At 45.1% G+C, this 25,885-nt stretch overlaps 1 protein-coding gene across 5 annotated transcripts in view; it reads right to left on the bottom strand.

Moving 5' to 3' along the window:
* sec31b (SEC31 homolog B, COPII coat complex component) overlaps positions 1–25,885 on the bottom strand; it is a 106,968-nt gene that overhangs the window by 39,668 nt on the left and 41,415 nt on the right. For all 5 annotated transcript variants that reach the window (XM_085970302.1, XM_085970304.1, XM_085970305.1 and 2 more), the window contains 8 exons: positions 23,242–23,316; positions 22,508–22,600; positions 15,761–15,869; positions 12,741–12,919; positions 11,100–11,226; positions 8,514–8,659; positions 5,998–6,171; positions 617–802 (listed from right to left, as the gene is read on the bottom strand). In XM_085970302.1, the coding sequence (XP_085826428.1) occupies positions 617–802; positions 5,998–6,171; positions 8,514–8,659; positions 11,100–11,226; positions 12,741–12,919; positions 15,761–15,869; positions 22,508–22,600; positions 23,242–23,316 (1,089 nt within the window). The remainder of the gene's footprint in view (positions 1–616; positions 803–5,997; positions 6,172–8,513; positions 8,660–11,099; positions 11,227–12,740; positions 12,920–15,760; positions 15,870–22,507; positions 22,601–23,241; positions 23,317–25,885) is intronic.

The following is a 25,885-nucleotide window of genomic DNA, read 5'->3' as shown; positions in this document are numbered from 1 at the left end:
TCAGAAGAGCGAAGGAAACAAGTTACACAAATAATGAAATTCATCTCCCACAGAATGTATTAGGCACCTGGGAGTGAATACTTAATCACTGACGGGTACTAATCCAGAGTGCACCATGCAGCTGGGAGTGATCATAGAGAGTGCACTATGCAGTTGAGAATAACTGCAGACAAGTTACGCGGCAGGCATCAAATAGCCAAGAGTAAGTTACACAAGTAGTGAAGGACACCTGGGAATAAGTCAAGGACAGTATGGAATAAGCTGCATATTTGACAGTAAAAATAGACCAAATAGATCAGATGTTACTTTTGTCCATTTTGACTTTTCTGTTTGCTCCTCCAATGAGTCAAAGGAAGCATGCACAGTGATATGGGCTCACACACAGTGAAACATGCACACAGTGAAAACGCACAGACTGCAAAAGGAAGAATGAAAATGTGCATGACAGTGAAAAACGTGCATGAAGAAACAGTGAAACGTGCGCATAGTGAGAAAGCGCATGCACAGCAGAGCAATGGTGCAGTCACAGAGCAAAACCGCAACAATATGCACACACAAGGGAAAAGAAAACTACAAAAGAGATTTAGTAGGGAAGGCATGCTCTAGTGCCACCTACCTGCTGGGTGGGTTGCTGGATTGGTCTCTGAGGTGGTGTTTGTCGGGCTGGAGTGGGAGAAGGAGTGGAAGCCGGACGTGTACTTCTTGTTACAACCCGGTTAAATGGGAAAGGGGGAGGCTGTTGATCCACCATAGCTTCTCCCTGAGCGTGGAACAGCCTGTCTCGGAGCTGGAGTATTGTAAACTGAAAGAGGTAATGTTTCCGTTTAGGTAAATGCTTCACTATGTATTATTCTGCCGCTATGCTTCACAATGTATTACTCTGCTGCTAAACTTCACAATGCATTATTCTGCTGCTAAACTTCACAATGCATTATTCTGCTGCTAAACTTCACAATGCATTATTCTGTTGCTAAACTTCACGATGCATTATTCTGCTGCTAAGCTTCACCTTGTGCCTTATAGAACGCTCCTGTGCTCGAGAAGCAGTACATCTTCTGACTTACCGTATATAAAGCCACACGTGATCCACTTGATAGATGTATAATGTGAGACAAGAATTTGTTTGCTTTGTTGATCAATACACTAATGTCTATTGAGCAATCACTGAATCTTCAAATGCAAATCAGGTCCAGTCAATATAATTTATTATTATCCTACTCTCCAGATTTTGTAAAGATGGTTTCAAAGTTTCTCAGTAAAAATTCAGAGAGGTTAATGACGGTGACATTTCTTCATGTCTCATAACGACAAGTAAAATAGTTTAAATACGCTGGAATCTTTGTATTAGAAAACAACTATCTGCATTTCTCATATATGTGCTTGACATACAATCATGAAACAAAAGAATCAAGGTGATTCAGTTCACCGCAATATACGAGTATCTTTTCTTCCCTCTTATTTAAAGGATGACAAAAATTAGGTGCATTACTTTCAGCACACTGCAGCCCCCAAAGTTATTTATTATATACTTTTATTTACTTTTTAAAAATATACAGAGAAACAGTGAATGCACACAAATTCTGTCACACTTCACACATTGTACAGTGTCACAGAAGCAAAATGATCTTTTTAAAAACAGCATCATTTATGGTTGGGTGTTTCCGATCTGACATCAGTTACCAATTTCCACAGACCCCTCGTTAACAGTTAAGTTTTGGTTGACCTGAAGCTGCAATTAGGAATACATTTTTGTCTTTACTCTCTGGGCATTAAGCATCACTTGGGTGGAGCACAGAAAGGAAAATCTGTCAGGGGCAATATATCCTAGTTTAGGTGTTTTGAAGCCAGTCTGAAGCTTTGGGACCCAGGGAAGTGAAAGGAGCCACACCTCGGTCACTCCTGTAAAACAAGTCCTTAAAGCAGCGCTAGCGAGGAACATAGGAACAGGAGCAGGCCATTCAGCCCCTTTCACTTAGATCATGGCTGATCTGTATCTTAACTCCATTTATCCGCCTTGGTTCCATAACTCTTAGTGCCTTTACCTAACAAAAACTTAGCAATCTCAGTGTTGAAATATTCCATTGACCCCCAACCCTGGATGTCAAGGGGCATACAGGGTAGGAAAAAGAAAAAAAGAGAAGCTTATGACAGATACCGAGGACTCAATACTGCAGAAAGCCTAGAGGAGTATAGAAAGTGCAGGGGTGAAATTAAAAAGGAAATTAGGAAAGCATAGAGAGGGTATGAAAAAATATTGGCAAGTAAAATAAGAGCAAGAGGATAACTAAAGTAAGAGTAGGGCCTATTAGGGACCATAATGGTAACCTGTGTGTGGAGGCAGAAGACATGGGTATGGTTCTTAATGAATACTTTGGGCCAGATTTTCAGTGTGCCGTGAGGCGGGCTTTTAGGCGTGCGGGGGACTAAAATCCCGAATTCAGGGGTCCCGACACAAACCCACCTCCACGTAAGTTTCAGAGGAGGCGGGTACCCGCCCTGCACTGGGACCCACCGACCCGAGGCGGGAAGGGATTAGTACCAATTAACTGCCTGTTAACAGGTAGTTAACAGGTAGTTAACAGGTAGTTAACAGGTAGTTAACAGGTAGTTATTAGCCTAATCCCTATTTTGAGGGGTGTCGTGTGGGATTCCCGACAGCTCCAAACCACGCCAGGTTAGAGCAGGCGGGCCGTCGGGTTGAAGGACTTGGAGGGGTCGCGATGTCGGTTTTCAGGTGAGTGGTGGGTGCATGAGTGCAAAGGGAAGTGTGTAAAGAAGTTTAATAAATTACCTGTACTTACATTAACAGCCTTTCTGCCTCTAGGCTTCGGGAGTCCATCACTCAGCCGGAACTGAAAGCTGAATGGCTGCGATGTCAAAAGTGACAGCCTTCAGCTTTGAGTGCCGGTGTGAGTTCTAACTGAGTCTGCGTAGAAGGACTCAGGTTAGAAATCAGACTGTCAGTGTTTGACAGCTTCAAACAACTGTGAAACACTGATATTTCATCTGTCAAAAACTCTTGACAGATGAAATTTCAGTCTGTGACTTCACCTGTTGCCGGGTGGCCCTTAATTGGCCTGCTGAGCCCGCTGGGCGGGCTCAACAAGGTCAATCAAGGGAAAATCGCGTGGATTGGCCGGACGTCGATGGAGGCGGGACTTAAGCCCGAAAGTTGTAGTCCCGCCTCCTTCCTGACTGCTGAATGAAAATCCAGCCCTTTGAGTCTGTTTTCACAGAGCGGGACGATGCAGACACTGCAATCAGGGAATATGTGAATTATTAGATGAAATAAACAGTGAAAGAGGAAGTATTAAGGGGTTTAGAATCTTTGAAAGTGGATAAATCCCCTGGACCGGATGAAATCCCAGACTGTTAAGAGAAGGGAGGAATTAGCAGAGGCTCTGACCATCATTTTCCAATCCTCTCTGGCTACAGGTGTGGTGCCAGAGGACTGGAGGACTGCTAACATTGTTTAAAAAGGGAGAAAAGGATATACCGAGTAATTATAGGCCAGGCAGCCTAACCTCGGTGGTGGGAAAATTATTGGAAAAAATTCTGAGGGACAGGATAAATCTTCATTTAGAAAGACACGGATTAATCAGCGACAGTCAGCATGGATTTGTCAAGGGAAGGTCGTGTCTGACTAGATTGAATTTTTTGAGGAGGCAACAAGGAGGATCGATGAGGGTATTGCGTTTAATGTAGTCTATATGGATTTTAGCAAGGCATTTGATAAGGTCCTGCATGGCAGACTGGTCACGAAAGTAAAAGCCCATGGGATCCAAGGCAAAGTGGCAAGTTGGATCCGAAACTGGCTCAGAGGCAGGAAACAAAGGGTAATGGTCGAAGGGTGTTTTGTGATTGTTTCCAGTGGGGTTCCGCAGGGCTCAGTACTGGGTCCTCTGCTTTTTGTGGTATATATCAATGATTTGGACTTGAATGTAGGAAGTATGATTAAGAAATTTGCAGATGATACAAAAATTGGCTGTGAGGTTGTTAGTGAAGAAGGCGGCTGCAGACTGCAGGAAGATATCAATGGACCAGTCAGGTGGGCAGAACAGTGGCAAATGGAATTCAATCTGGAGAAGTGTGAGGTAATGCATTTGGGGAGGGCTAACAAGGCAAGGGAATACACTATAAATGGTAGGACACTGAGAAGTACAGAAGATCAGAGGGACCTTGGAGTGCATGTCCACAGATTCCTGAAGGTAGCAGGACAGGTAGATAAGGTGGTTAAGAAGGCATACGGGATACTTGCCTTTATTAGCCGAGGCATAGAATATAAGAGCAGGGAGGTTATGCTTGAACTGTGTAAAACACTAGTTAGGCTGCAGCTAGAATACTGCGTGCAGTTCTGGTCACCACATTACAGGAAGGATGTGATTGAACTAGAGGGGGTGCAGAGGAGATTTACAAGGATGTTGCCTGGGCTGGGGAATTTTAGCTATGAGGAAAGATTGGATAGGCTGGAGTTGTTTTCTTTGGAACAGAGGAGGCTGAGGGGAGACCTAATTGAGGTGTATAAAATTATGAGGGGCCTAGATAGAGTGGATAGGAAGGAACTATTTTCCTTAGCAGAAGGGTCAATAACCAGGGGGCATAGATTTGAAGTAATTGGTCAGAGGTTGAGAGGGGAGTTGAGGAGAAATGTTTTCACTCAGAGGGTGGTGGGGGTCTGGAACTCACTGACTAAAAGGGTGGTCGAGGCAGAGACCCTCATCACATTTAAAAAGTACTTCGATATGCACTTGAAGTGCCGTAACCTACAGGGCTACGGACCAAGAGCTGGAAAGTGAGATTAGGGTGGAGAGCTCTTTGTCGGCCGGCGCGGACAAGATGGGCCGAATGACCTCCTTCTGTGCTGTAAATTTCTATGATTCTATGATAACCTCAACGTCTTTTTGGGAGCAGAGTTTTCCAGATTTCCACTGCCCTTTGTGAGAAGGAGTGCTTTCTGACATCACCCCTGAGCTGCTAGCTCTAATTTGAAAGGTTATGCCCCCTTGTTCTGGACTCCCCCCACCAGAGGAAATAGTTTCTCTCCATCTACCCTATCAACTCCTTTAATCATGTTAAACACCTCGATTAGATCATGTTAAACACCTCGATTAGATCATGTTAAACACCTCGATTAGATCATGTTAAACACCTCGATTAGATCATGTTAAACACCTCGATTAGATCATGTTAAACACCTCGATTAGATCATGTTAAACACCTCGATTAGATCATCTTAAACACCTCGATTAGATCATGTTAAACACCTCGATTAGATCATGTTAAACACCTCGATTAGATCATGTTAAACACTTCAATTAGATCATGTTAAACACCTCGATTAGATCATGTTAAACACCTCGATTAGATCATGTTAAACACCTCGATTAGATCATGTTAAACACTTCAATTAGATCATGTTAAACACCTCGATTAGATCATGTTAAACACCTCGATTAGATCATGTTAAACACCTCGATTAGATCATCTTAAACACCTCGATTAGATCATGTTAAGCACCTCGATTAGATCATCTTAAACACCTCGATTAGATCATCTTAAACACCTCGATTAGATCATGTTAAACACCTCGATTAGATCATGTTAAACACCTCGATTAGATCATGTTAAACACCTCGATTAGATCATCTTAAACACCTCGATTAGATCATGTTAAACACCTCGATTAGATCATGTTAAACACCTCGATTAGATCATGTTAAACACCTCGATTAGATTACCCCTTAATCTTCTATACTCAAGGGAATATAAGCCGAGAGAGGAGATATGATAGTATTTATGAAGTCAAATTCATCTCCTACAGTTCCCCAACATTCTCTTTTAGCTAGTAATGCTCTACGGTACTTTACACTGCAAGTACTGTGCTAGGCTTTGCTTCTCTATTAAACCTGGATGTTATAAAGCATTGGGCTCTTGTATAAATAGTTACACTATCTTTTTATGGGTAATTACAAACAGAAAAACAATGCAAAAGCAAACCTGATCTGAAATAGTAGGGAGGTAGCTCATGGCTGCTTCCAAATTTCCTTGTGCGGCCAACAAGCTGGCATACTGCGTGAGCTTCTTCGCAAAGACTGGGCCCTCTGCAGCCATGTCTGTGCCCTGGAGTAACTCAATCGCCTTCTGCAAGATCATAATCTTTTCCACAAGGTCCTGGCGAGAAGGACAGAAAACGAGACTGGAGCGAAAAAGTGTTGATCATTGGGTTCACCATCAATACTGCAAGATTCTGAATCTTTATCCTGTTATGCTTTAGATAAGTATTCAAATGGATTATCACCAGGGTTCTTTATCAATCACTAGCAAAACACTACGTCACAAGAGCTTACTGCAGTCAGTGAGTTTTGTGCTCCAAGTGAGGGAAGACATCAGTTTTGGGAAATTGAATCATTGTACGCCCAGTGTCAGCATTAAGCATTTTCTATACAGATGTAGCGCAAATTCAATACAAAGAAAATACCTCAATGTTCAGCCTCAACTGTGTGCCATAATCTAATGCAACAGTTCTATTTCCTAACCCAGCCACCCTCAAGAGCCATCGACGCGAGACAGATAATTAAGCACTAATCTGTAGGCTGATTTCCATTTTAGAACTATGCAACTGCCTAAACTCATTTCAGAGCAGCATTACAGGTGGTAGAGAGAGAGAGCACACATGCACAAGAGAGAAAGGGAACGAGCGCGCAAGTGAGAAAGAGAGAGCAAGTGAGTGAGAGAGGGCGAGCGAGAGAGAGTGTGAGAAGAGGCAACAAATGGGTCATTTTCAGGTTGTCAAACTGTAACTAGTGGGGCGCCGCAGGGATCAGTGCCGGGGCCTCAACTGTTTACAATCTATATTAATGACTTGGATGAAGGGACCGAGTGTAATGTAGCCAAATTTGCTGATGATACAAAGATAGGTGGGAAAGCAAAGAATCTCCGAAGGGATATAGATAGGCTAAGTGAGTGGGCAGGAATCTGGCAGATAAGAGTATAATGTGGGAAAATGAGAGGTTATCAACTTTGGTAGGAAAAACAAAAAAGCAAATTATTATTTAAATGGGGATAGATTACAAAATGCTGAGGTAGAGGGGGATCTGGGGGTCCTTGTACATGAATCACAAAAAGTTAGCATGCAGGTACAGCAAGTAATTAGGAAGGCAAATGGAATGTTGGCCTTTATTGCAAAGGGAATGGAGTATAAAAGTAGGGAACTCCTGTTACAACTGCACAGGGCGTTGGTGAGACCACACCTGGAGTACTGCGTACAGTTTTGGTCTCCTTATTTAAGGAAGGATATACTTGCATTGGAGGCAGTTCAGAGAAGGTTCACGAGGTTGATTCCGGAGATGAAGAGGGTTGTCTTATCACAGAATCACAGAAACCCCACAGTGCAGATAGAGGCCATTTCGGCCCATCGAGCCTGTACCGACACATATCCCACCCGATCCCCGTAACCCCTACACCAACACATATCCCACCCTATCCTTGTAACCCCACGTATTTAATCCCCCTAACACTAAGGGTCAATTTATCATAGCCAATCAACCTAACCCGCACATCTTTGGACTGTGGGAGGAAACCGGAGCACCCGGAGAAAACCCACGCAAACACGGGGAGAATGTGCAAACTCCACACAGACAGTCACCCGAGGCCGGATTCGAACCCGGGTCTCTGGCGCTGTGAGGCAACAGTGCTAACCACTATGCCACCGTCTTATGAAGAAAGGTTGAGCAGGTTGGGCCTATACTCACTGGAGTTTAGGAGAATGAGAGGGGATCTTATTGAAACATATAAGATTCTTGACAGGGTAGATGCAGAGAGGATGTTTCCCCTCGTGGGGGAATCTAGAACTAGGGGGCATAATTTCAAAATAAGGGGGCACCCATTTAAAATGGAAATGAGGAGGAATTTCTTCTCCCAGAGGGTCGTGAATCTTTGGAATTCTCTTCCCCAGAGTGCTGTGGAGGCTGGGTCATTGAATATATTTAAAGGTGGAGATAGGCAGGTTTTTGAACGGTAAGGGAGTCAAGGGTTATGGGGAACAGGCAGGGAAGTGGAGTTGAGGCCAAGATTAGATCAGCCACGATCTTATTGAATGGCGGCGCAGGCTCGAGGAGCCAAATGCAAGAGCAAGGAGAGCAATGGGAGGGCTTGACAGAGGGAGAGGAGGCGACAGAGTGAGGGAGGGGAATTAATGGGTTGGGAGGAATGTTGGGAGTAATAGGGGAAGCAGAGTGCCAGGGAGGGCCGGGGGGAGTGCAGTGACAGAGCATGGCAGGGCAGGGTGACTCCAGTGAAAAAAGGAAAGAACATTATGTTCATCCACTTCACCATCCAGATAGTAAATACAATGTACAAAATTTATCTGATTTGAAACACAGATGTACTCTTAATTCACTGCAGTTAAATCCAACTCTGTATAGTCCACCATGCATTTAATTCTGGAACATGCTGTTAATGTAGGTCGCACATAAACACAGCAATGCAAAGAGATCTGAACAGCAGGCTCCTACCTCCAGTGCAAGTGGAGCTGAGCTTTCGTGAGTCTTCACCCAACATTCTACAAGTTTCTCAACATTTCCGGAACAGATGTAGCAAAGACATGCCTGCATGCACAGCTTCTCCTCATTCTCCATCTCCAGGCGGGATCCCAAGATATCTGAGGAAGGGAAGGTTCCCCAATGGATTCAACACTGGTTACTGAAGTGCAAAATGTTTGCTGAAAACAGTTCATTGCACAGACCTTATTCGCAACCTTCCATTTTAAAACCATTTTTTGGTTGCCTATTACTTTATAGATGTTGTCCAGATTAGCAATGATGATTTTTTATTCATAATCATTGATTTTTGCACCTCTACAGTGTGTAGGCAGTGCCCAAGCAGCACCTAGTACTAATGATCTGTAATAAATATCTGTGCAACGCGAATATTTTAACATGAAGATCAGTGTGTGATTTGTACAGCTTTCTGGGACAGTCATCACTCCTCAAACTAAAACTGCATTTGTTAATATTTCTATTGGCAGACGATAATTTTTCTCGTGAACTTAAATTTATTTTGCCCATGTTACACTTATCTCATGGTTAGAGCCCAAATTAAATTCCACCCCGTTAAAAGGAAGCATAATATTTTACAATTCAGAAAAGCTTGCATTACAATTGAACACATTTAAGAAATTCCGCGACCGAGTTCTCTTGAATATTTCACTGTAAATTCTCAATAGGCTGATATTACTGAGGAGCGAATAAAATGACTTGGGAAAGAGGTTATTCACTGAGTAGGAACTAGCTCTTCCCCCTCCTATCCTAGAACAAAACACACAGGGCAATATTGGGTGCGGTCACTAAGATTTCAATAAAGTGGGTTGTGAAGTTTTCGTACCATGAACTCTGGAAAAACACCAAGCAGTAGTTATGGATTTTGTCCTTCCAAACATGGACTGCACTGGGAGATGTCTAAAGTACTGGTGGTTACAAGTGTGTGTCATTGGCAGTGGAAGTAATTCAGGTAATGAAGTGAGAAATGTATTGCACATGAAAGCATTATTAGCTCAAATGCATTTTCTCCTATAGTGTACTGGTTATCTGTTGGACATCCTGGAGAGCTAAAAGTTTAACATTCGCATTTCATTGTATCTTGGAGCAACAGGCTTTCCACTATAAACAGGATGACTTTGAAGTGTTGTGAGAGGAATGCATGGTTTGTTTTCTGATGTGTAAAGTGCTTGTGCAAAGAAATAAGTGTTCGTAATAAAGAGAGCTAGGGTAATGAAACGTGGGTAGAGGATCCACTAGCCATAGTATGGAAAGACAACAGTTGGTAAAGCATTTTCTTCAAAGATGTTAGTAACTATTAGATCAAGAAGTCTTGTTCAAGGGAAGTAGCTTTGGGATAAACAACTACTAATGTTTACATCAGTAGTCTATTTTCAAAGGATTTGGAATACATAAGTCATGAGGTCTTATCCATGACATGGACCTTTGATGTAGTCAAAATATGGTGTATAAAAAGAGCATGGTTTTCAACATTTCTTTGGAAGGTTCGAAAGATACGGAAACCGAAAAGCCACTCTCCACACAGTTAGGCTGATCACCTGTACTGTGTATCAATAAAGTTTGTTCCGTATAAGGAAACTCTCTTTTAACCAGCACCTAAATATCCGGAAATCTCTCTTAACCGGCAAAATTCAGGAGTAGGTTCAGATAAGTTTTACTTCATATTAGTGGCCGTGTAACCGGGGTTCCTGGATTTGTGGCCATGTAACCGGGGTTCCTGCACCTGTGGCCGTGCAACAGGGACTTCTGGATCTGTGGCCGTGTAACCGGGACTCCTGCACAAGTGCCGTGTAACCGGGGCTCCTGCACCTGTGGCCGTGTACGGGGCTCTCGTACCTTGGTAAGTATACCTCTCTGTAATCCGGACTTTTTGATCGACCGGCACCACGTCGGTCCCGGATAAAAAAAGAGTTTCCTGTACTACACTACGAAGTGTCTCATGCTTACTCAAAACGTGTTGTTGTGAACCAGAGGAGGAAGGAGGCTGACTGCTAGCAGTATCAAAACATAAAATATGCCGACTGACAACACGGAACATATTCTACTGCAACCAACATCACACTAATAGAAGCCCAGTCCATTCAGATCACAAAATAACAGTGGTACGGTGGGGCTTCTACATTTATCTCGGGAGTAGCTGAGCCATACAGAAGCCAGGAAGATCCCAGATTCAATCCCTGGTCTGCATTGTTAGTTGACCTTAGCCAAAGCAGGAAGAGGGACCATACAATTGGCCTTTGCACCCTGTGTAAGGAAAGGGAAAATTAGTCCTAGTCTCTGCGCCTCAATGTTATCCAGTGATCGCTGCCTTTAGTGCCTGTTTTAGGCACATCAGGCAAGGACTGGTCCCAACCATGACTGTGGGCAAATTACCTGTACATGCTCACCAGCACAATCACACTTACATACTGGCCACTGAGGTGATGGGGCACCTAGATCTGTAGAACCATTTGCAAATAAGGAAGCAATCCCTTAAAGAGTAGGGGATTGGAAAAAACTGGCAAGAAAAAAAATGATATAAAAGAGATGAAGTAGCGAACCTACCACATAGTAAGGGGAACATCTCTGGTTTGGCGTAAGTCAAAAGAGCGGCCAAAGCTTCCTTCCAATTGTCCAAGTCACACGATTCTACAATATCCCTCCAATTGTGGGTGACTACAGAGGACACGAGCTGCAACAGGACATTTACTACATTCAGTCTTCCTCTAACTGCAAGAGATTCAAGCATGGTAACATCTGGAATTGTACTCGAGAGTTGCTTAAAATGGTATTCCTTATTGGCCTGCTTAGGTTGCAAAGCCTGCGGTTAAATGGATTCTATTACTCGTACCAGGTTTTGAAAACTCTGTTTAAATGTTAAAGAAACAATGTTTTAGACAGGCCCAATGAATCCCAAAGATCAATTTGTGCAACATAGTGATCGATATACAGTACTTCGTGCTCTTTGCCTTCATTTAAACTAAACGTCATAAGCTTTAGGTTAAAGTTGAGTATACTATACTATCCTGTATCCTCCTTGTACCATGACACATATACCTCTATAGTTCGCAATTAATTCCAATCACTGTGTACTTTTTCTGCCTGGTCAATGAGGTAAAAGCGTTTTACATCGATCACAGCAATGGTTACAATAGAGGATACAATGTTGGTAACGTTATTGATTGCTTACACAACTCTTTCACAACCATTAAAACGTTCCCACACCCTGGGTGGTACAGGAGTGCGAGGGAATAGCCGCTTTTTCCCTACTATGCACTGTTAGCGCCAGGCATTTCCAATTCAGGCACCGCACAGGCCAGATGAAAAGTACTCTGAGGTCAGGTACAACACAGATCAGATACACAGTGAATCTACTTGTACCCTGCCCCAACAAAGTGCTTTATCCCCAACCTAAAGAGTAACCCCACCCCTAGTTTGACATTTTCCGTTAGCTACACCAGTCCATGTTGTGACCTCAGCGAGATGGCCATGTTGATGCAAGTAGCTTTGTGTTGAGAGTGCCTCAATTCATTTCACTTAGGAGTCTAACAGCTGAAAGAGACTGTCAATCCATCAGTCCGAGGTCGGCTCAAACTCCGTTCCCAGAAGTGAACGGGCTAAAACATGTCACTTAGAAAGAAAGACTTGCATTTATATAGCGCCTTTCACGACCACTGGACGTCCCAAAGCACTTTTTAACCAATGAAATACTTTTGAAGTGTAGTCACTGTTGTAATGTAGCAAACGGGGCAGCCAATTTGCTCACATCAAACAGCAATGTGATAATGACTAGATAATCTGTTTTAGTGATGTTGGTTGAGGGATAAATATTGGCCAGGACACCGGGGATAACTCCCCTGCTCTTCTTCAAAATAGTGCCACAGGATCTTTTACGTCCACCTGAGAGAGTAGACAGGGCCTCGGTTTAACGTCTCATCCGAAAGTCAGCACCTCCGACAGTGCAGCATTCCCTCAGTACTGCACTGGAGTGTGAGCCTAGATTTATGTGCGCAAGTCCCTGGAGTGGGACTTGAAGCCACAACCTCCTGACTCAGAGGCGTGGGTGCTACCAATTGAACCACGGCTGACACTTACAAGGGGGTCCACAGATCGCTTCTTCCTGAACAAAGTTTTGAATATGCTGATGCCTGTAGGTTTTAGAATGAGCAAGGGTGTATGTGCTCTGCAGACTGAAGTGATATTTACCCGTGAAATTTTTGTCTTCCTCTTGGCGAAGTATCTGTTCTGCGTTTGTGCAAGAAGCTCTTCTCCCCCAGCAATAGCGAGAATGATGGCATCAGCGAAATGGTCATCTTTTAGACACAGCTCAACAGCGCCTTCAAAGTTACCTATTAGCAAGGCTTGGCTGATCAACCCATCAGTATCTGAAAAATACATACATTAATCCTTCAACAAGTAGGTCCATCAGAGCTCTACAGCAACAATAATACCGAATTATTGTGACCTTACTAGTCTCTGCAATGTACATGGGACCTAACCAAGGCTCCACGGACCTCTTCAACTATCAATTTCCAGGAAGAAACAACTTGCAAGAAACAAGCAGCAAAATACCGTGGATGCTGGAAATATGAAATAAAAACAGAAAATGCTGGAAATACTCAGCAGGTCAGGCAGCATCAGTGGAGAGAGAAACAGAGTTAATGTTTCAGGTCAATAACGTTTCATCAGAACTCTTACTAATGAAAGGTCATCGACCTGAAGCGTTAACTCTGTTTCTCTCTCCACAGATGCTGCCTGACCTGCTGAGTATTTCCAGCATTTTCTGCTTTTACTGCATTTATATAGCATCTTTAACATAGAATACCACCCCAAGGCACTTCAGAGGCATGAGAAAACAGATACTCAGCCAAAAGGTGGAATATTAAGAGGTGATCAGAAGTTTGGATGAAGAGGTGTGTTTTAAAGAAGATCTTTAAAGAAGAGGAGGTGGAGAGGCAGAGGGGTTTAGTGAAGGAATTTCAGAGCATGGGTCTAGGCAGCTGAAGGTATGGCCACCAATGGTGGGGCAAAGGGGAGGAGACGCACAAGAGGGCAGAGTCCCGGGGGATGGGTGCGGGTGCAGCACTGGCAGAGGTTACAGAGCTAGGGAAGGCTGAGGTCATGGAGGGATTTAAACACATAAATGAGAATTTTATACATAGAAACATAGAAGATAGGAGCAGGAGTAGGCCATTCGGCCCTTCGAGCCTGCTCCGCCATTCAACGAGATCATGGCTGATCATCCAAACCCTAGCACCCAGTCCCTACACCGACAGCCATCCCACCCAAGCCCTATCCCCGTAACCCCACGTATTTAATCCCCCCTAACACGAAGGGCCAATTTTTTTTTAAATCATGGCCAATCAACCTAACCCGCACATCTTTGGACTGTGGGAGGAAACCGGAGCACCCGGAGGAAACCCACGCAAACACGGGGAGAATGTGCAAACTCCACACAGACAGTCACCCGAGGCCGGATTTGAACCCGGGTCCCTGGCGCTGTGAGGCAACAGTGCTAACCACTATGCCACCGTGCCACTGACCTACATTAGGCATTACAAGATCAGGAGCCAATGTAGGTCAGTCAGGACAGGAGTGACGGCTGGCGGGACTTGGTGAGAGAAAGGATACAGGCAGCAGAGTTTTGGATGCGCTAAAGTTTATGGAGGATGGGACAAAGATATGGATGTGGTTTTTAATGGCGGATGCGGTGAGGTTGGGCCAGAACCGGGGTGGTGGGGGAGAACGTTATGGTAGCAGAAGCAGGCCATCTTTGTGATGGAGGGGATACAGGGGGAAGCACAGCTCAGGGGCAAACAAGACGCCACGGCATCAAACAGTCTGGTTCAGCCTGAGCCAGTGGCTGGGGAGGGGGTTTGGACATGGGGGCGATTGAAAGTTCATTAAAAATTACACAATGGCTAAATCCCATCTTGTTCCTTCCTCCATGAGTTCAATAGCAGCATTGTAAATCGCCACAAATTAGTAGAGTGAATGCTGTGTTTTGTGTCTGATTACAACAACTTATTAGTGACCTTAAAAACAGTTGATTGGCTATGATAAATTGACCCTTAGTGTTAGGGGGATTAAATACGTGGGGTTACGGGGATCGGGTGGGATATGTGTCGGTGCAGGCACGATGGGCCGAAATGGCCTCTATCTGCACTGTGGGGTTTCTGTGATTCTGTGACCATTGCAAGTGTCTTCTCAGGTGCAGATAGTGCAATCAGAGCGATGAGCGGGATTCACAATCTCACAAACAAAAAGGACCAAAAAATAATGTCCGCTCTCCCCATAGAGATGTGGAATATCCCAAGATTAAGTTCCTCTGTGGCAAGTTAGCTCAGCTCAGCCAGTGCAGTAGTTGGGATGTTACAATTGGACTCAGCACCTCTGGATGAGAGAGGGGGAGGCAGAAAAAAAAAATCAGCCAGGGTTACAACCGTCTGGTTACCATTCAGCAGCACTGGTGTCAGCCGTGGCTCCGTGGGTAGCACCCTCGCCTCTGAGTTAGAAGGTTGTGGGTTCAAGTCCCACTTCAGCACAAAAATCCAAGTGCGGTACTGAGGGAGTACTGCACTGTCGGAAGTGCCATCGTTCGGATGAGATGCTAAAACCAAGGCCCTGTCTGCTCTCTCAGGTGAACATAAAAAGATCCCAGGGCACTGTTTCGAAGAGGAGCAGGGGAGTTCTCCATGGTGTCCTGGCCAATATTTATCCCTCAATCAACATCACTTAAAACAGATTATCTAGCCATTATCACATTGCTGTATGTGGGAGCTTGCTGTGCGCAAATTGGCTGCCACATTTCCTACAATACAACAGTGACTACACTCCAGAAGTACTTCATTGGCTGTAAAGCGCTTTGGGATGTCCTGAAGTCATGAAAGGCGCTATATAAATGCAAGTCCTTCTTTTTCTGGAAAATGCACTTGCGTTGGCATCAAGCAAGGACAGGATCAAGCCCAAACAGCCTGGCGGCACTCATTGCCGAGGCTTAAACATGAAGAATAAGCGCTTGAAGCAAGGCGCTGGAGGGCAGCCAGCTCCTGTAGAACTTGGCCCCCAGCCTAGTTCTGAGCCTTCAGGAGAGAAAGGGCGAGGGTTGGAAAAGGGGCAAAATAAAGCCGCTCTCTCCTACAAAGACAATTCCAAAATCAGATTGCAATTCTTGGGTTTGTACAGTTTTATTGAAACGCTTCGCTTGAGAATCATCCAGTATTTACCTCCCGTCACAGGGATTTCGAAGACGGGCCTTTCCCCCGGAATATTGTCAAAGAAGTCAGAAGTTGTCGAGGCATCCCCAGCTGCTATGGACTCCTCGGAGCTCGAACTCTGGAACAGCGAGCGAACAAAAACACAAAAGTCACTGCTTTGATGGATACGAGATGTGTTAGCCCCTGAACAAAGTTACAAAATATACTCATTTGTTCATTACACTACAGTGCAAAAAGCTTCTTAACCACATACTGTATAACTAGTTCACAAAAGACCGTGTTCTCTTTTTGAAAGGTGTTGTAATTGCAATTTATGCATTAATAGCATTTAAAGTGCACACAAACTGGATCAGCGATCATTGACTCCAGGTGTTTTCATCACAAGATTTGTGCTGATAAGTGGATTACGTCTTCATTCAGTGGGGCATCAAACCACACACAACCAGTTCAGTATTTTTGTTACCCTATTTTTGTTGCTTATAAATAGAATTTTGGCATCACCAATAATACTGAAGATCTACACACACTAACAGGAACCTCAGCCAGTTTAAACTTCCATACCTTTATGAATTCTGCCTTTCTGACATCATCTGACCTACTGCCAATCCTGAGAGATCACTTTTGGCATTTTAGAATGGAGTGTCTGGGCTTGATTTTCCCAGCCCCGAGGAGGCGGGTTTGGAGGCGTGCAAGTTGTTAAAATCGCCAAAACTGGCGGGCGGGCCCGTTCCCACCTCCAAGCAATTTTCCCAATTGCATGTTTTCTGACCCATAGAAACATAGAAGATAGGAGCAGGAATAGGCCATTCGGCCCCTCGAGCCTGCTCCACCATTCAATGCGATCATGGCTGATCATCCAAATTCAGTACCCTGTTCCTGCATTCTCCCCATATCACAGAATCACAGAAACCCCACAGTGCAGATAGAGGCCATTTCGGCCCATCGAGCCTGCACCGACACATATCCCACCCGATCCCCGTAACCCCAACACATATCCCACCCTATCCCTGTAACCCCACCTATTTAATCCCCCTAACACTAAGGGTCAATTTATCATAGCCAATCAACCTAACCCGCACATTTTTGGACTGTGGGAGGAAACCGGAGCACCCGGAGAAAACCCACGCAAACACGGGGAGAATGTGCAAACTCCACACAGACAGTCGCCCGAGGCCAGATTCGAACCCGGGTCTCTGGCGCTCTGTCCCTTGATCCCTTTAGCCTTAAGAAATATATCCAACTGCTTCTTGAATATATTTAATGAATTGGCCTCTACTGCCTTCCAAGAGGCAGGATAGGCCCTTAACCACTTAATTGCCTCTATAATCCCATTTTGAGAGGCCTTTCCGATTTTAACACATTTTCCCCATCCTACACGTCTCCTCTGGAACACGCCAGGTAATCCTGGCGGCTTTACCAGTGGATTGTTTACGAACAGCTGCAGCTGCACCATTACAAAGGAGTTTTCACCAATGATCATTTGCAGGTGGCAGACCTTTGTTGTTTCAGGTCTGGGGGAACTTTTAGCAGGCATACTCAGTGTTGTGGAAGTTTGGAGCCTGACACCCATCTCCAGTGTGACCTCCTTGGAAACCCCTCTCCCCACCTTGACTAAGCGCTTCCTCAACTGAGGCATATACCAGAAGCATGGCGACCATTTAATTCCTTTCCTCCTGGATATCAGATTCGGATGAAGACCAGCCGCGGCAGCAGTAGAACCATGAGCAACAGCAGCACCAACAGCAGGAACATCAACAGGAGCGCCAAGCTACTAGTCACCCACCTGAAGACGCACAGGCCAGAAGGCGCCAGAGCGCCACCATATTGCTGCCCGGGATGCAAGGGACGCACTCATGTTGGTCACATTTGCTTAGCCTGCACAATCAAACAATTTAGCCTCGCAGCTTCTTACCAGAGCATCGACAATGGACAAGAACCTGCGGATTCCTCTCACTCTAACCCCATACTGACAATTGCAAGTCGCCTTACGTCCTCAATGTGGAAGTCCCGTTAGCGAACTGACACATGCCACAACTGCAACAGTTTGCCATCAGAATTTTTTATGACAATAAACAACTGATGGCTTCTCAAAATTACATGCAACATTACACCCAAGTGACAACCCTTGTGACTACTTGTGCATTATCTTCCTCTTACGAGTGCTCCTACGTGGTGCTTCCCCTGTGGTTTCAGCAGATGTGGCGACCCCTTGCTCACTTTCTTGCTGCACCTGTCTCGACACCTTTGGCGGGCGTCCTCTGGGATTGCGAACCTGTGAGGGCTCGACAACAGTCTGCTGCTCCTGCGGCTGTGCAGGGGTTGAGACGCTGATCTCAGTTGGGTGGGGACCTGACCGAGGGCTCTGCAGTGGCATAGTCGTGTGAGCGCTTGGAAAGGAGCCCCCACTTCCTTGCAGCGACCCTGGAGACAAAACCTGCCAGAGACTCCTGCACCTGTTCCTGGAGTTCAAGCACCGCTCTCCTTCTGGATGGACCCGGAGGCACAGGGTCAACATGCAGCTGAGCCGAGCTGGCAGAGTCCTGCACCCTCCGACAAGGACTTTCCACTGCTGTCCCTGTCTCCACAATCTGCTGATGCTCACTTGTGAGCTGTGATACACCAGGTGACAACACTACTCTATCTCGCGAAGGTCCCACCGAGGTGTGAGTGTCTGCGCTGGTGCTGGGTGCTCTGAATTCTGCTGACGCTGCGCCCTCAGAGTTTGCAGCTTCCTCTGAGGAGTCTGGAAGCTCAGGCTCTTCCTCCTGGACAGTGGGGATGGGGGCGCTCGATGGTCCTGTGGGGGAGTAAAGGAAAGAGTTAGAGATGTGAGGTCAAGGTTACATAAACATTAAAAAGTGCAGATGATAATAAGTCAATCTGTTAGAGCATCAGATTCATTATCAGTGAGTCATGCAATGTCAATGAGAGAGATGCCAAACTATTCTGTCACCAGCTTGCTGCGATGCGCCCGTCTGTCCGTCCCCCACTTGGGAATCGTCCTCGATTCCGGCGATCTCCAGGGCCGCCGCCTCCCAGGGGGTGAGCTGGGCTACTGAGGGTGGCCCTCCTCCGGTCATGGTTCTTTCTCTCTTATTGTAGGCTCTCTTTTCCTGCAATGAGGGACACAAGTGGAGTTTGAGTGAGAATGAAGGAGTGTAGAGAATCCATAGCATAGATGCTTAGAAGGATACAAAGGACCCTCCCTGTGTGTTGAAAGTTGTTGTTGTCATGGCATCACAGTGATAGGGAGTGCGAGGGCTGCGTGGTGGAATAGTTAAGTGACTGTGACCTTAGAGAGGGAATAGGTATGGGTGTACGCATGTAAATGTCAAGTGGGATGTGGAGGAAGAGGTTGGCAAAGCGGAGTGCTGGTGAGGAGAGGCGATGGGGATCAGATTGAGGGTGATGGGAAAGTCATACTCACTTTTCCTGCTCGGAGAAGATCATGAAGCCTCTTCCTGCATTGCAGCCAGGTTCTGCAGCTCAGCGAGATGGAGCTGACCTCCTGGGCCACTTGCAGCCACACAGCTTTTGTCTGCTGGGGTGGCCTTTTTTCTCCCTGAGGAAGGGAGCAGCACCTCCTTCCTGGATCTCGCTCCCTCCACCAGAGCTTGGAGGGAGGGCTCATCGAAGTGTGGAGCACACTTTGGCCTACTGCTGGACATAGTTGATGAAGAAGGCGAAGACAGCAATGGCCATAAAGGTTGCAGTTTCCAGAAGAAGCAAGGCTGCTTGCAGGCCTTAAATCCAGCAGCACTGAGGACGTCATCAGAGGCGGTTTTCTGTCTGAAAAGACTCATTGGGCCAGGGGTTCCCACACGCAGGAAATCAATTGGCCAATTAGGAGACAATCCCACTTTTTCAGCACTTCAATTAGGAGTCGGGGTCCTGGCACGATTTCCACCCGACACGCTCCAGCCCGCCCACACTGACTAAATCCAGCCCTCTAAGTCTATTGCACATTTTCATCTCGTACGGAGATGCTGGAGTGCTCCTGTTGCCCCACCTACTGCCAACAATTAGGTACTGCATGACAATCCAAACACTCCTGGTTTTGACTATGACTTTTTTTTGAAGATTCTTTCCTCACACTCCCTCATAGAATCATAGAAAGTTACAGCACGGAGAGGCCATTTCGGCCCATCGTGTCCACGCCGGCCAACAAAGAGCTATCCAGCCTAATCCCACTTCCCAGCTCTTGGTCCGTGGCCCTGCAGGTTACAGCATCCCAAGTGCACACCCAAGTACTTTTTAAATGTGGTTAGGGTTCCTGCCTCTACCACCCTTTCAGGCAGTGAGTTCCAGACCCCCACAACCCTCTGGGTGAAGAAATTTCCCCTCAAATCCCCTCTAAACCTTCCACCAATTGCTTTAAATCTGTGCCCCCTGGTTTTTGACCCCTCTGCTAAGGGAAATAGGTCCTTTCTATCCACTTTATCTATGCCCCTCATAACTTTATACACCTCAATAAGGTCTCCCCTCAGCCTCCTCTGTTCCAAGGAAAACAGACCCAGCCTATCCAGTCTTTCCTCATAGTTAAGATTCTCTACTCCCGGCAACATCCTTGTAAATCTCCTCTGAACCCTCTCTAGTGCAATCACATCTTTCCTGTAATGTGGTGACCAGAACTGCACGCAGTACTCTAGCTGAGGCCTAACTAGTGTTTTATACAGTTGAAGCATAACCCCCCTGCTCTTGTATTCTATGCCATGGCTAATAAAGGCAAGCATTCCTTATGCCTTCTTAGCCACCTTATCTACCTGGCCTGCTACCTTCAGGGATCTGTGGACATGCTACACTACTCAGTGTCCTACCATTTAATGTGTATTCCCTTTCCTTGTTAGCCCTCCCCAAATGCATTACCTCACACTTCTCCGGATTGAATTCCATTTGCCACTGTTCTGCCCTCCTGACCAATTTATTGATATCTTCCTGCAGTCTACAGCTTCCTTCTTCAGTATCAACCACACAGCCGATTTTAGTATCATCTGCAAACTTCTTAATCATACCCCCTATATTCAAGTCAAGATCATTGATATATACCACAAAAAGCAAGGGACCTAGTACTGAGCCCTGCGGAACCCCACTGGAAACAGCCTTCCAGTCACAAAAACACCCCTCCTTTCTAATCCCTTTCTAAACTTATTATTTTCTCATTCTTCTGCAGTTTTAGTTTGTTTATCGCTTCTATTTATCCACAGCATTTCAAAACTTTAAAAAAAAATTTTTTTTATAAATGGTGTACTTTTTTTCTGCAACTTTGCAATCTTTCCTTTTTAAAAATGTAATTTATGTATAGTCCGGAGTGCCAATTTCTATTTCCATCTCATCCAGCTCATTCCTCATCTTTTTAAAATCTGTCCTATTCTAATGAAAGCGATCCCATATAAAAGGTAAGGCAGGTAGAAACATGGAGACGGGAGTATGCCATCCAGCCCCGAGGTGACCATGTACATAAATCACCAAAAGCTCAAGGAAGCAACGCCTAAGTTGTACAAAGCCACATCAGTCAGACCACATCTGGAGTATTCTGTTCTGTTTTGGACACCGAATCTCAAGAAAGATATATTGGCCTTGGAAAGGGCACAGCGCTGATTCACCAGCATGATACCAGCACGGTGGCATAGTGGTTAGCACTGTTGCCTCACAGCGCCAGGGACCCGGGTTCAAATCTGGCCTCGGGTGACTGTCTGTGTGGAGTTTGCACATTCTCCCCGTGTTTGCGTGGGTTTTCTCCGGGTGCTCCGGTTTCCTCCCACAGTCCAAAAATGTGCGGGTTAGGTTGATTGGCCATGATAAAAATTGACCCTTAGTGTTAGGGGGGATTAAATACGTGGGGTTACGGGGATAGGGCTTGGGTGGGATGGCTGTCGGTGTAGGGACCGGGTGCTAGGGTTTGGATGATCAGCCATGATCTCGTTGAATGGCGGAGGAGGCTCGAAGGGCCGAATGGCCTACTCCTGCTCCTATCTTCTATGTTTCTATGTTAAAGGGTCAAATTATGAGGACAGGTTGCATAAATTTGGCTTGTATTCCCTTGAGTAAAGAAAGTTGAGGGGGGATCTAATCGAGGTATTTAAAATGATTAAGGAATTCAATAGGGTAGATATCGAGAAACGATTTCCCCTGGTGGAGGAATCCAGAACAAGAGGGCATAAACTTAAATCATAATTTACAACTAGGCCATTGAAGTGAACTCAGGAAGCACTTTTTTTCCACACAAAAAGGTAGTGGAAATCTGGAACACTCTGCCCCAAAAGGCTGTGGATGCTGGGTCAATTGAAATTTTCAAGACGGAGGTCGATAGATTTTGTGTTGGGTAAGGTCATCAAAAGATAGGGATCAATGGTGAATAAGTGGAGTTGAGTATAGGTTAGCCACGATCGAATTCAATAGTGGAGCAGGCTCAAGGAGCTGAATGGCCTACTCCTGTTCCTATGAAGCATCAGCAATTGGAATAGCCAGTTTAAAGAGCAGCTCATGTACCACTACCTTGACCGCCAGTGAAAGTCTGGCACTGCAGACAACACTGAATCTACTGCAGCTTGAACTTTTCTATCACAATTTCACATTTCAGCTTTACTTAAACTGCGACAACAGTAAACTATTCGTCTGGAAAAATACAGTGAAGGATCACTAATGCTGTTCTCTGTTCACAAACATGATGTGCCTCACAAAACATATGACCCATGCAAGTAATAACCATCAAGGTCAGTGGAGTTTGGGGACAATTGCAATTGAACCAGCAAGTACCTGGCTGGAGACACCTGGCATCTTCTGTACACGCTCATTCGCCTCCATTTCTAGACTTTTCAGTCGCGTGCTGTGACCTAGAGACGCGGCAATCTAAAACGACAATTCAATGTGGTGATCAATTGGCAACATTCCGAAAGGAAAAATTAAAATAAAGCATAAAATAGAGTTATGGACTATTTAAATAGAGATGAAACAAGAGGAGAAAGAAAAGATGCAAATGGGGGAGCAAAATAGGAGTGAAGAGAGTGTGCAACAGAGAGCAAGTGAGCGTGAGAGAACAAGCGAGAGAGAGAAAACGAGAAAGTGACAGCGAGAGAGCGAAAGAGTAAACAAGGGAGCGAGCAAGCGCAGGAGACAGACCAGCTGGAAGAGACTGAGTAGAAAGCGGAGTGACCAAGACAGAAAGAATTAGGTAGTTGTAAGTATTTACAGGATGATGAAAACTCTTAGTTAGCAACATCACAGGAGATCAACCAGTTCATTTTTACAAAACCATCTCGTTTTTTTTTAAATAAAGAAAAGCTGGCCTTCCCTAACTAGTCACCGTCTTCACCAGCTTTCCAAGGATAGGTGCAGAAACATGGAATTTTAGCAAGTAGCCTCAGCTCCCTTACACCGATCCTCACAAGCAATACACTTATCAGACCTAGAGTCAAACCGCACCACATAACTTCAGTTTTCAGTGAAGATATTTTTCATTTAGAACCCCCCAAGCCATCATATATTTTTACCTTTTTATCCAATCCTTCCTTACTGTAGCCAAGCAGATTCAAGTACTTTGTTCGAGGATCCTGTTCAAAGTTTACCTAGTGGAAGGCAATCCGTATTAGCACAAAACTGTTTAATCCATATTAACGCGTTTGACAATTCATTAGAGAGCTTTCCCGAGGGGTAAATGCACTGCCCAGAATGGTACTGCACCACACAGATTAAGATCATCCCTGGTCTGTGCCAAGTTAGCTGATATCTGGAGACTTCTTGGAATTGGCATGGTGCTCCCGGGGTGGGCAGGAGGATTCCCAGGCTGGATTGTTATCCATCTGGAAATTGTCTATGAGAGGGGGCAGGATTGCACTCGGCTCAGATTCACAGTCAAACGGCCTGTTTGTCCTTTCCTTTATTAGCCGAAGCGTAGAATATAAGAGCAGGTGGGGTTATACTTTAACAGCATAAAACACTAGTTAAGCCACAGCTAGAGTACTGCATACAGTTCTGGTCACCACATTACAGGAAAGATGTGATTGCACTAGAGGGTAGAGAGGAGATTTACCAAGATGTTGCCAGAACTGGAGAATTTTAGCTATGAGAAAAGATTGGATAGGCTGGGTTTGTTTTCTTTGGAAGAAGGATTAGAGGGGAGTTGAGAACTTTTTTCACCCAGAGGGTGGTGGAGGTCTGGAACTCACTGCCTGAAAGGTTGGGAGAAGCAGAAACCCTCATCGCATTTAAAAAGTACTTGGATATGCACTTGGAAGTGCTGTAACCTACAAGATTACGGACCAAGAGCTGGAAAGTGAGATTAGGCTGGATAGCTCTTTGTCGGCTGGCATGATGGGCCGAATGGTCTCCTTCTGTGCCGTAAATTTCTAATGTTTATGATTCTATGACAACCTCTGTCTACGCTCACATATGTAGAACAGCCACGTGGGCAAGCTACTGGAGAACTATGAAACAGCACACTAACAGGTGTCTACAGGAGAGGAAGAGACAAAACTTTGCGGAAGGGGGAATAAAATAAAAGTTAACTAGAATTGCCAGAGAAGGACATACAGGAGCTTCCAGTACGAGGGACACATATCTAATCAAAATAATTGTAAGCATTGCTGGTTAATTATTTCAAAACCAATTTTTTGGAGGGAGGGGAATCCAGAAAAATACAGATCAATACCGCTGTCAAGCATTGGAAGGGATATCAAAAAGACACCAGATTTTATCTACAGGAAACTTTCTGGTATCCGGCACTGACGGGACCGAGCTGGTGCCATTAGATCAAAACTGCCGTATAAACCAGCGGCAATGTTAAAACATAGTCATCTTTTCGATGACTTTTCAGCTCCGTGTGAATCAACAAACCCTGTTGCTTAGCAACAGCTTCAAAACAGTCGGCTGCAGCTGCAAGCGTCTCTAGCTGAAGCTGTTGCTTAGCTACAGACCTTGCAGAGCCTGACTGGGGAAAAAAAAAGCAACGAGAAGTAAAAAAACTTATAGAAAACGGCTCCTAAATTTTGCCGGTAGATAGAGCTTTCCGGACTTTTAACCTCTGGTTAAACGAAAGTTTCCTGTACCTTTAAACAAGCCCAGCAGACTTTAGGCACTCTGTTACTTCACAACAGAACATACAAATAATTTTAGAAATGGCATTCGATTGCCCTACAAACTCAAGTTTACATAATATATAAAATTATAGACTGTGGTAAAATCTAGTAAAGTATAATGCACCGAAAGAAAGCTCTAAAGGCTGATGGGTACTGCAACAGAAACAGCATCCTGTCATGTAAAATTTCTGTATTATATCTTTATCAAATAACATTTTTGAGGGACAGAAGTATAGTGAATTTCTTTTAGATGACTTCAGACGGCATTTCTAAAAGACTTCAGTTGTTTATGTAGCAGAAGGAATACTCTATGCAAATACTATCAAGTGGCGACAGCTCTCCTGTATTGATGGGAATGAGCGGATCAGAAACTAAAGCTAAAATTTGCATCCTCGTGTTTTAAGTTCCTCCACTGCCTTGCCTCTCCCCATCTCTGTAATTTCCTCCTGGCCTACAACCCCACCTCCCGAACACACTGCACCTCTGACTTTGGCTCCTTTTACATTCCTTCCCCCCCCCCCCCCCCCGCCACTTTGCCCCACCATTGGTGGTCATGCCTTCCGCTGCCTAGGCCCCACACTCCTGAAACCCCGCCATCTCTCCTCCTCTTTTAGGACGATACTTAAAACGCACCTCTGGCAAAGCTTTTGGTCACCTATCCGAATAACTCCTGCTTTGGCTCAGCATCCATATAGGTTACAGCTCTGTAAAGTGCTTTGGGATGTTTTTCTACATTAAAGGCGCTGTACAAATGCAAGATGTTGCTGTTGTAATCAGATCGTTTATTTGGGTCACACCTTTGTTGTTTGTAACTGTGAGAGAAGGCGGGACGAGTAATCGGTGATTGCTTGAACCGTACAAGGAGCGTTGGACAAAATTCCAATGTTTGGCCAGTCTAACAACGCAACAGGCGCCAAATAGGTTTCTGCTCACACCTTGTCCACTTAAATGGTGAGATCATTAATATTCTGATGGTTTCTCAAAGAAACCTGCCTCCCATTTAAAGAAAGCCAAGCAGATAGGATGTTCAGCTGCCTGTTTGTTTCCACGCTGCAGCAGC

This window comes from Somniosus microcephalus, chromosome 29, assembly GCF_052327205.1.
Source record: "Somniosus microcephalus isolate GS21.2 chromosome 29, FLI_Smic_1.0, whole genome shotgun sequence".
Lineage (NCBI taxonomy): Eukaryota > Metazoa > Chordata > Chondrichthyes > Squaliformes > Somniosidae > Somniosus > Somniosus microcephalus.
This window is presented reverse-complemented; position numbering and strand designations above follow the sequence as displayed.